Source organism: Chrysochloris asiatica, unplaced genomic scaffold (genome assembly GCF_000296735.1).
Source record: "Chrysochloris asiatica unplaced genomic scaffold, ChrAsi1.0 scaffold00444, whole genome shotgun sequence".
NCBI classification, from domain to species: domain Eukaryota; kingdom Metazoa; phylum Chordata; class Mammalia; order Afrosoricida; family Chrysochloridae; genus Chrysochloris; species Chrysochloris asiatica.
Genome location: NW_006408962.1, coordinates 476,573 through 489,004, shown reverse-complemented (window position 1 = coordinate 489,004; position 12,432 = coordinate 476,573). Strand labels below are relative to the sequence as shown.

Genomic DNA, 12,432 nt, shown 5'->3' with positions numbered 1-12,432 from the left:
CAAATGGATGTGAAATTTGGACAATGAATTAGGCAGATGTTAGAAGAATCAATGCATTTGAATTGTGATATTAGAGAAATATAATGAAGAGACCATGGTCTGCCAGAAGAACAAACAAATGTGTGTTGGAAGAAGTACAGCCAAAATGCTCCTCAGAGGCCAGGATGTTGAGACTTTGTCACTCTTTGATCATGTTATCAGGATGGAACAGTCCCAGGAGAAGGACATCATGCTTGATAAAATGGTGATATAGGATAAACACTGGATATCATGGTTGGTTTGAAGCAAAAGGTTGGCGAGTCGACTCACCAGTTGCTCTTTGGAACACTATATAGAGAAATTCAACCACAACTAGTCTGTCAGCTTGTCATATTGTGGTGGCTTGTGAGTTGCTGTGATTCTGGAAGCTATGCCACTGGTATTTTAAATATCATCAGGGTCACCCATGGTGGACATGTGTCAGATGAGCTTCCAGACAAAGACAGACTAGGAAGAAGGAGTGACAAACTGCTTCCATATGTTTAGTCACTGAAAACTGTATGAATAGCAGAGAAACACTGTCAGATATAGTGCCAGAAAATGAACCCCTCAGGTTGGAAGGCACTCAAAATGGGACTTGGGAAGAGTTGCCTCCTCAAAGTAGAGTTGACCGTGATGTCGTGAATGGAGTAAGTAAAGCCCATGGGAGAAAAGCTTATGGGACCTTCGTTTGCTGATGGGGCACAGCTCAAAATGAAGAGAAACAGCTGCAAACATCCATTAATAATCAAAACATGGAATGTACAAAGTATGACTCTAAGAAAATTGGAACTTGTCAAAAATGGTATGGAATGCATAAACATTGATATCTTAGGGGTTAGTGAGTTGCAATTCAGTCGTATTGGCCATTTTGAATCTGAAAACCACATGGTTTACTATGCCAGGAATGACAACTTGATGAGAAATGGTGTTACATTCATTGTCAAAAAGAACATATCCAGATCAGTCATGAGTTACAATGTTGATTGCAATAGGATAACATCCATGTGCTTACAGGAAAGACCATTTAATATCACTATTATTCAAATTTACACACCAACCACTAAAGCCAGTGAGGATGAAATAGAAGAACACTACCAACTTCTTCAATCTTAAATTGATCAAACATGCAATCAAGTTGTATTGCTCATCGGTAGTGATTGGAATGCAAAGGTTGGGAGCAAAGAGGAAGGATCAGTAGTAGGAAAGTTTGGTTTTAGTCATAGAAATGATGCTGAAGACCACATGATAGGATTCTGCAAAATCAGTGATTCGTTCATTTCAAATACCTTCTTTAGACATCCTAACAGATGACTATACACATGGGCCTTGTCAGATGAAGTACACAGAAATCAAATTGACTACTTCTGTGGAAAGAGATGATGGAAAAGCTCTATATCATCAGTCAAAATAAGGCCAGGTGCAGATTGTGGAACAGATTATCAATTGCTCATATGCAAATTCAAACTAAAGCTGAAGAAAATGAAAACAAGCCTATGAAAGTCAAAATATGACCTTGAATATATCCCATCTGCTTTAGAGTTCATCTGAGGAACATATTTGATTTCCAAGGATGTAAATTTTTATAAAAGTGGTCAGCCTCATCTTTCTTATATAGCAGATATGGGGAGTTTGAACCCCTGACTTTGTGGTTAGCAACCCAGAGTCTAAACCACAGTACCACTAGGGTTCATTTATCTGATCTCACGAGTTTGGAAAGTCATGAACCTGGGAAAATGTATGGGACAGAAATATATACTCATCACACAGTAAGTGAGAGATACATGGCAGAATTCTGATAAGATTAACAAAGGCTCTTCAAAACTTTTCACATGAAAGTTTTTTATGTGGGATGTCCATGCCAAAACTCATAAACGACTTCATACATTTTGAAATTTATAATCTCATTCTTAAGTAATTGTTATAAGATAAAAATGTTAAAGAAGAATTGTTGCATGCATATTGCATTCTTAAATACAAGATTGTCTGGGAGAGTTCTGTTTTTGGATAAGATGATGAAATCTAACATAGGTTTGCAAAACATCACCATGGCAAATCATCATGAATATTATATTGAGCTTCCTTTTTTAATTGAAAACTAGTGGAAACAGATTTAATGCCCAATAAAAGGATTAATGGAGAATATGGGACTATTTATTAATCTTAGTTTTGAATGGCAAGTACTAATTTGTTAAGTGGTCCTTATTTTATGAGTGAAATTTCTCTTTTTCTAACCTTCCTTCTGAATATTCCTTTTTTTATTATGTTTCACAAGCCAGCTTCAAACTATTTGAAAGGAAAACCCTCCTTCTAGGAATAGGTTCATCTCAACACATAAGAATTTACAATCCAAACCATATTACTTCAATGAAGTAGTACAGGTCCTAAAAATAATAATGAAAAAAAGTTCCCATACAAGAAAACAAGTTTGAAAATAAATTAAATAAAACAGACACAGTAAAAATAAAATAGTTGTGCTAGAGTCATTGAATTCTGGATACTGTTTTTGCTTTATAATTTTCCTTGATGTTATCATTATAATGTACAGCAACAAACAACAATCAGTAGCTAATTATGTTACGCTTCAGCAACAAATTTAATGCAAATGATTTATCCTGAAGTGAGCTTTTTTTTAGGAGACTATACTATAATCAAAAACTTAATGAACAGTTCCATCAAGTTTGTGGTGATACCTCATTTAGAAAAAATATTAGGTAACCAGTACATAAAAATATTAGTTACCATATATTTCTGAATTTTTAATCTGGTATTATTACATTTGGAATTAAACCTGACCTCTATGAGCTCAAAATGATGAAAATAGAAAGGAAACAACTTGTGAGTGGATGTTATTGGGCTAGGATATTATTTTCCCATAGAAACATTGGATAAATTGCATTTTAAGATTTGTTTATGAGAAACAGCCAATGTAAATCAGCCAAGAAAGAGAGTCAAATGTTAAGAAAAATAATCAGAAAATAGAATAAATGTAAGAACTATCAGCAAAAAAAAGTCCTCTTAAATTTGAAACCAACCAATAAAACAGGCAAAATAACAGTTATCATTTTATTGATCATTATAATACAAATTTAAATTATCAAATACAATTTAGGGATTTTTATCACTGATGAGTCATCTGTAAAGCATCTAAAAAACCCCAACACCACACAAATGTGTATATTATTTATTTAATATACAGTTGAAATGCCAAAGAGGAACAAAGAGGTTCAATTTTCCTATATAATCTTACCCTATTATTATTGTAAGTGATACTATAGCTATATAATCCAGTAATTATTCAAATCAATACCACTAAACTGGAATATATAGATAACTATGTAACACATAAATTTTTGTTAAAGTATACTGACCTAATCATGGACTAATTGTATAGTATGTCTTAGTTTAGTTCTCTGCAATGGTGCAGAAGGATAAGCATTGGAATGTAACCACAGTCCAGCATTTCAAATCTACTAGACTCTCTTGGAAACCTTATACAGGGTCACTATGAGTTGGAACCAACTCGAAGACACATAACATCAATACCACCAATCTTACTTTATGTTACAACTCCCCAGAATTTTCCCCAAGGCTGCCTTAATTTCCTTATTCCGGAGACTGTAAATGATGGGGTTGAAGAGTGGAGTAACCATAGTATAGAACAAGGTTGTGACTTTTTGCATCGCAGCAGTGTGTTCAAGTCCTGGGGTCACATACATGACAGTCAGGGGGCCAAAATAGAGTGATACCACAGTCAAATGAGAGCCACAAGTTGAGAAAGCTTTACGTCTCCCAGTGGCTGATGGGACACGCAACACAGCTAATAGAACAAGAGTATAGGATCCAAGGATGAAGAAGAAGCAACCTAAGATAATTAATGAGCTTTCAATATAGCAAAACATTTGTAGTATTGGTGCAGAGGGACATGCCAATGCAAACAGTGGGCCTGGATCACATACAACATGGTCAATAATGTTTGGGCCACAGAAGGACATCTGAAACATGATAGCAATAGGGACCAGGAAACACAGAAAACTGAAAACCCAGCATGCAATAACTAGTTTGGCACAGAGACGTCCAGTCATGATATTAGGGTAGTGCAAGGGATGACAGATAGCAAGATACCTATCAAAAGCCATGGCACACAATTGGAAGCCTTCATTTGTGCCCAAAGAGAAGAAGAAATAGAATTGGAGAAGGCAACCAGCAAAGGAGATTGTCTTTGTCTCTGAGAGTAGGTTGACCAACAACTTGGGGACTGTAGAAGAGACATACCAGAGTTCTAGAAAAGAGAAATTCCCCAGGAACATGTACATAGGCGTGTGGAGTCGCTGGTCACACAACAGTGCACAAACAATGGCCCCATTTCCTGTGATGGTCAGGACATATGTTGTAGTGAAGAGTGAGAAAAGTAGGACCTGAATCTGCCACTCCAAAGAGAAACCAAGGAGGATAAACTCAGTGACGGAAACAAGACTGGAATTTGGGTTGGAGACATCCATTGGGTCAGTAATCTGCAAAGTTAAGAGACAGATTAATGGCAGTGATTATCAGTTTAAAATACAGTTATTCTTAAAACAAAAGTAGGCAAGGAACATGCCATTTATCAACATAATAAACCAATTAAAAAAAGACGGTAGTCTACCTTTTTTTGACCACATACTCTGAATTTAGGGTTTAGGGTACAGCATAATAAACCAATTAAAAAAAGACGGTAGTCTACCTTTTTTTGACCACATACTCTGAATTTAGGGTTTAGGGTACAGCAGATAGCTGTTTGCCCAGAAACAAACATTTCCCTATTTCTTTATGTCATTGAATATTGTAATGCTACCAAGGTAGAACTAGATCAAGTTAAACTCATTGTGTAAGCTTGCTATTTTTGGGCAGTGATGATTTATTATAATTTCTGGCAAGAATTAGCATAAAGCTTGCACTTAATAAATGTATTAATTTCTTACTTAAAACCATCCTATAATGCAATAGACTCAGGAAAGGAGGTCTTCAGTATAATAGCACTATTTACATGCCAGTTAAAGATATTATTTAATCTAACATATAAAGATGCAAAGGAAATGGATATACTTAACAATAAGTTCTCAGAAATTTCTTTAAAGTAAAAAAAAAAAATTGCTGTGCTGTTAGCATCATACAAATGCAATTCCAAATTAATTACTTACCAACATTGACTTTTAAGGTTGAAGTGTTGTAATAGCCTCTGTAGATAACAATGGTTTTAAGTTTTTGCTTAATTTTTTAGTTGTGAGGAAATTTGTACAATGAAAGTGAGGTTTGAGTCTTTATTTTGTTGATTATTTTTACCTCTATTTAGTATTTATTTTCCTATATGCTTCTGCAAAATTAAAATTTTTCCACTTCTGCAGCTGAGTGTAAAAGTCAAATAAATTTCTTTTGTCATAAGTAGATGTCATTCATTCCATATTTTTATGGAAAAGATATCAGGGATGAGAATTCCACGTATTATTTTTGTAATTGGTAAGGTTCAATGAAGTAACTCAATGACAGTTGCAAGCACTTACATTCTGGTAAAAAAACCACAAAAATTTCAAAAGGAGTTCCTCCTACAGGTAACTCTCCGCTCTAGTTCTCTGGGGAGACATTTAAGAGTTTGTTTTAGAAGTAAGTGGAAGAAAATTTTTCTTCTTTCAGTAATATTCATCTCTCTTGAAAATGTCCTAAACCAGGAGCATTATAAAATTAGCATTAAGGAATTATGGAATGAAAGTGGATATTGGGAACATCAGCAATGTTCAGTAAATGAAATAATCATTATTTTGGTTTTGCTCAAATCTCTAAAGGAGCTGTTAGATAAGCCACAAGTAGTTGTTCTGTCACCAGCTCAATGGAGAGTTTTATTGCTGCACAAAAATTAAGACTGAACTAGTCCCATCAAATGGTCCCTTGGGGCTTGGCCTCTAAAGCATTAGAAAAGTTTTGCACCAAGCCAACACATCATTAAAAAGTTAATGATTATCTATGCTCTCTGAGGAATAAGTAAAGAGAGGTGACAATTTTATGAGTCACCACTTTTTGAGCATATCTTGTCCATCTGAAATATGGATTCCAAGAAATATCCAGAAGACATAGTTGAGAATCTCTAAGATATGGTGTTACCAAAATTTCAGATGTGAAATAGAGAAATATTTCAAATGTCACTGTTGATGGGCGTGTGAGAAATAATTCTTGTTAGTGTGGTCTATCATCAGGACTCAAGAAAGTCTTGGGGGTAGCAGGGTAGCATAACTAAAGGAGCTTAGTGGAGGGGACCAAATAGTTTGACCAGCTAGGAACTTTAAAATAAGAATATACCCATCAATGAAATAGGGGAAGTTCATGGGGAAAGGGGAAAACTCATTTTAAGTGAGAATGTTCTCAGTAAGTACTGGTAGACAAACTTAGGAGGAGATTGTGAACTCCATAATAAGCAATAGAAGGGAAACTGGAGGAGGGGTTTTTTAGGGCAGGGGAATAAAACTGTTTGCGGGCCAGCCATGTGGCATGTCTATTGGTGTCTACTGGGTTGGGCACCCAATTTTGCAAATTTGAATAAAGAAAACCTGTCTTTTGCTAAAATGAGTACAGATTGTATTACTTGAGCATGTGTTGTTATTGATAATGTTTCTCACAGGTTGGAGAATACAGAAGTGATATGTAGTGATTTAGATGAGAGAAATGCTGAAGTATAAAAGCATTTCAAGGCATTAATAATAAAATTAGAAGAGTTGAAAAATGACCTCATTAAGAAGGATGTTGTTGTTAGGTATCATTGAGTCGATTTCCACTCATAGTGACCCTATGTGTCAGAGCAGTACTGCTCCACATATTTTTCTAGGCTATAATACTTTGGGCCTCACCAGCTGTTCCCTGGTAACCCTATGCAGGATCTCTGTCTGTTGAAACTGAATGGATGACAATTAACAGCAATCTGTGGACACAGATCACCATGTCTTTCTTCTTCAAAGCCCATGGATGGGTTTGAACAATGAATCTTTTATTTACCACAAGTACTTAATTGTTGCACTAGCAGGGCTCCTTATCATGGCAGAAATCTTTTTATATGAAGGAAGAGGCAAGAATTGTTACTATTTAAGTCAATTGATTGAAATACTTCAGCAGAACATGAGGCTTTCCAACTCATATGAAACAATTATTTATTTTCATTGATTTGTGTCACTTCCATTTTTAGTTTAAGGCATATAGATTCTACATGGTATCATTAGCTCACTTTGAAATGAATGCCTACATGATGTGCTGTTGTCATTAGGTGCTGTTGTGTTGGTTCCAACTTTTAGTGACCCTACAAATAGAATGAATTAAACACTGCCAGTTCCTTCACCATTGTCATAATTTTTGTTATTCATGAGCCCATTCCTGCTACCACTGTGCCAATTCATCTTCTCCGGGCTCTTCTTCTTTTTCCCTGATGATTTACTTTACCAAGAATAATACTATTTTCCAGGTACTGGTCCCTCCTGATAACATTTTCTAATATAAAAGATGAAGTCTCACCATCTTTTCTTCTAAGGAGAATTTCGTCTAGTCTTCTTTCAACACAGATTTGATTGTTCTAATCGTCCATGTTACTTTCAGTGTTCTCCTCCAGTACCACTATTCAAATGATTAGGGATTCTTCTCTGATCTCCTTATTCATTATCCAACTTTCACATGGTTTGAGACAGGTGCATTTGAGTCCTCAAACTTATCTTTGCTCTTGTAAACTTAAAAACATTCTTTTGCAGCAAATTTGCCTAATGCAATATGTTTGATATTTTTACTTCTGGTTCCAAGTGTTGATTTTGCATCTAAGCAAAATGAAGTCTTTTACAAGTTTGATCTTATTTTTTTTCACGTATCGTAATGTTATTTATTGGTTCAATTTTGAGTATTTTGTTTTTTTCACATTGAGATGCATTTGATCTTTCTCAGTATTTTAAGTCCTTTTCACATTCTGTAAGCAAGATTATATCATTTGCATATGGCAGATTGGTAATGAATTTTCTTCCAGTCCAGTTAGTTTTCATATAGTTCACCTTCTTAGATTATTTATTCAACATACAGATTGTATAAGTATGATGAAAGATACTACCCTGGTGCATACTTTTCCTGATTTTAATCCATTCAATAACCCTTGATTCTGTTCTAATGATCAACTCTTCTTATATGTACAGGTTCCTCGCAACCATAATTAAGTTTTCTGAAATACCTTCAGTTCACAGTGTTATCCATAGCGTGTCATGACCCACACTGTTCAAAGATTTTTTAAGGTTGATGTTCAATCATTGTAAGCAGTAACATTTGATCAGGAACACATGATACTTAAGAAGTAAGTCGAAGCTGCACAAAAAAATCAAGGATTGGAGGAACACTCATTAACAACCTGCTATATGCAGATGATACAACCTTGCTTGCTGAAAGTGAAGAGGACTTAAACCATTTACCGATGAAGATCAAAGAGCACAACCTTCAGTATGGATTACATCTCAATGTCAAGAAAACAAAAATCCTCACCACTGGACCAATAAACAACATTCTTATCAACAGAGAAAAGATTGAAGTTGTCGAGGACTTCATTCTTCTTGGATCAACTATCAACACTCATGGAAGCATTCAGTCAAGAGATCAAATGACATATTGCATTAGGCAAATAAATCTACTGCACAAGACCTTTCTAAAGTGTTGAAGAGCATAGATGTCAGCTTGAGGACTAAGGTGCAGCTGATGCAAGCCATGGTATTTTCATGGCTGGACATGAATAAGGAAGACCATAGAAGAATTGATGCTTTTGAGTTATGATGTTGTAGGAGAATATTGGAAGTGCTATGTGCTGCCAAAAGAACAAATAGATCCGTTTTGGAAGAAAGAAGTACAACCAGACAGTTCCTTAGAGGCCAAGATGGTCTAACTTTGTCTCTCATACTGTGGACATATTGTCAAGAGGGCCAGTGACTGGAGAAGGATATCATGTTTGGTAAGGTGGAGGGTCAGAGAAAAAGAAGAAGGCCCCCAAAGAGATGGGTTTGTCAAGTGGCAGCATCGATGGACTCAGGCGTGGCAACAATAGTGAGGTTGACCCAGGATCAGGCAGTGTTTTGTTCGGCTGTGCATAAGGTCGCTATGGATTGGAACCAACTGGATGGCACCTAACAATAACAACAACAACAGGAATGATCAGTTATTAACACTATTATTCAAATTTATGCACCAACCACTAAAACCAGTGAGGCTGAAATAGAAAAATTCTACCAACTTCTTCAATCTGAAATTGATCAAACATGCCATCAAGGTGGATTGATCATTATTGGTGATTGGAATGCAAGTGTTGGAAACAAAAAAGGAAGGATCAATAGCTAGAAAGTTTGGCCTTGGTGATAGAAATGATGCTCGAGATTGCATGAAATAATTCTTCAAAATTAATGATTTGTTCACTTCAAATATCTTCTTTAGAAAGTATAAGAGATGATTATACACAAGGAGCTCACCAGATGGAATATACAGAAATCAAATTGAATACATTTTTGCAAAGAGACAATGGAAAAGCTCCATATCATCAACCAAAACAAGGCCAGGGGCTGATTGTGGAATAGACAATCAATTACTCATATGTAAATTCAGACTGAAGCTGGAGAAAATGAAAAAAGATCACCAGAGTTTGAATCCAGCCTGAATTTAGAGATCATCCAAAAAAGGTTTTAATACTTCAAACATTAAGAACTGAAGATCAAAAGGGTTGTGGGATGACATCAAGAATATAAGACAGCAGGACAGCAAAAAGTCACTAAGAAAATAAGAAAGAAGAAAAAGATTAAAATGGATCTCATAACAGACAATGAAACTTGCTATCCAACATAGAGATGCTAAAGCAAATGGAAGAAATGAAGAAGTAAAAGAGCTGAGCAGAAAATTTCAAAAGTCAGCTGGAGAAAACAAAGTCAAATATTACAATTAAATGTGCAAAAATCTGGAGTGAGAAAACCAAAAGGGAAAACACGCTCAGCATTGCTCAAGCTGGGGAATGAAGAAAAAATTCAAGCCTCAAATTTTATTATTGAAGGACTCTCTGAGCAAATTATTGAATGATTCAGAAAGCATTAAAAGAAGATGGAAGGAATACACAGAGTCACTGTATCAAAAGGAAATGTTTGGTGTTCAACCTTTTCAAAACGTAGCATATGATCAAAAGCCAATGATAATGAAGGAAGAAGTCCAAGGTGCATTGAAGGAATTGGCAAACAACAAGGCACCAGGAATTGATGGAGTAAACATTGAAATCTTTCAAAAAAGTGAAGCAGCACTGGGGGCACTCACACATCTCTGCCAAGAAATTTGGAAGACAACTATCTGGCCAACTGATTGAAAGAGATCCCTGTTTGTGCCCATTCCAAAGAGAGGTGACCAAATAGAATACAGAAATCCTCAGACAATATCTTTGATATCCCATGTGAGTAAAGTTTTACTAAAGGTAATGCAGAAACATCTGCAAGCATACATTGACAGAGAACTTCCAGAGGTTCAAGCTGGATTCAGAAGAGGATGTGGAACAAGGGATATAATTTCTCTGATGTCTGATGGATCTTGACTGTAAACAGAGAATACCAGAAAGATGTTTACCTGTGCTTTATTGACTATGAAAATGCTTTTGATTGTTTGGATCATGACAAGCTATGGACAACATTGCAAAGCATGAGTATTCCGGGACACTTAATTGTGAGCATGAGGAATCTGTATATGGACAGATTGAAGAGGCAACTGTTGGAATAGAACATAGGAACACTGAATGGCATAAAATTCAGAAAGGTGTGTGACGGTTGTATTCTTTCACCATACTTATTCAACCTGTATACTGAGCAAATAATCTGAGAAGCTGGATTATATGAAGAAAAATGTGGCTTTAGGATTGGAAGAAGACTCTTTAACAATTAACAACCTGTGATATGCAGATGATACAATTTTGCTAACTGAACTTCAAATGGACTTAAAATACTTACTGATAAAGATCAAAGATCACAGCTTTCAGTATGGATTACATCTCAATGTAAAGAAATAAAATCTTCTCACCCCTGGACCAATAAACAACATTCTTATCAACTGATAAAGGATTGAAGTTGTCAAGGACTTCATTCTTTTTGGATCAACCATCAACACTCATGGAAGCAGCAGTCAAGAAATCAAATGATGCATTGCATTTGGCAAATCTGCTGCACAAGACCTTTTTAAAGTGTTGAAGAACAAAGATGTCAGCTTGAGGCCTAAGGTGTGCCTAACTCAAGCCATGGTATTTTCAATAACCTCATATGCATGCAAAAGCTGTACAGTATATAAGGAAGACCATAGAAGAATTGATACTTTTGAGTTATGGTGTTGGAGGAGAATATTGAAAGTGCCATGGCTGTCAAATGAAGCAACAGATCCATGTTGGAAGAAGTGCAGCCAGAGTGCACCTTAGAGGCCAGAGTGGCTTAACTTCGTCTGTCATACTTTAGACATATTGTCAGGAGGGACCTATCACTGGAGAAGGATATCATGTTTGGTAAGGTGGAAGGTCAGAGACAAAGAGGAAGACCCCCAGTGAGGTAGATTGGCAAAATGGCAGCATCAATGGGCTCAAGCGTGACAATTGTGAGTTTGATGCAGGGCTGGGCAGAGTTTCGTTCTGTTGTGCATAATGTCACTATGAGTTGGTACCAACTAGATGGCACCTAACAATGACAATAACAACATACACAGAGACTTCATCAGATGGAAAAGACAGAAATCAAACTGAGTACATCTGTCGAAAAACATATTGGAGAAGCTCAATATCTTCAGTCAAAACTAATTAAGGGACTGCCTTTAGAACAAAACATAAATTTCTCATAAGCAAAATCAGGCTGACATTGAAGAAAATTACAACTCATCAATGAGAGCCAAAATATGACCTTGAGTATATCACATATGAGTTTTGAGACTATCCAAAGAAGATTTAATGCATTCAACACTAATGACCAAAGACCAGAAAAGTTATCAGATAATATCAAGAACACCATAGAGGAAGAATGCAAAAAGTATTTTTAAAAAATAGGATAGAAAGAAAAGATCAAAATGAAGGAAGAAATTCTGAAACCAGTTTTTGAGTATAGAGAAGCTAAGATGAATGGAAGAAATGAGGAAGTAAAAGAGCTGAACAGAAGTTTTCACAGGGTAGCTTGAGAAGAGAAAGTAAAGTGTTATAATGAAATGTGCAAAGAACTGGAGTTAGAAAACGAAAAGTGAAGTACACTCTCAGCATTTCTCAGGTTGAAGAAATTGACAAAAATTTCAAACCATGACTCAATAGTGAAGCATTTTCTGGACCAAATTTTGAATGATGAAGAAAGCATCTATAGAAGATGGAAGGAACACATAGAGTCACTGTAC

The 12,432-nt window shown here is 35.8% G+C and overlaps 1 protein-coding gene across 1 annotated transcript; it reads right to left on the bottom strand.

The window, feature by feature from the left end:
• Positions 1-3,572: 3,572 nt before the first annotated feature.
• LOC102823321 (olfactory receptor 11H12-like) lies at positions 3,573-4,547 on the bottom strand (the record flags this gene model as incomplete). The annotated part of the gene is made up of 1 exon (XM_006877160.1): positions 3,573-4,547. A coding segment is annotated over one exon (975 nt), but the record flags the coding sequence as incomplete, so codon positions are not given.
• Positions 4,548-12,432: the final 7,885 nt, after the last annotated feature.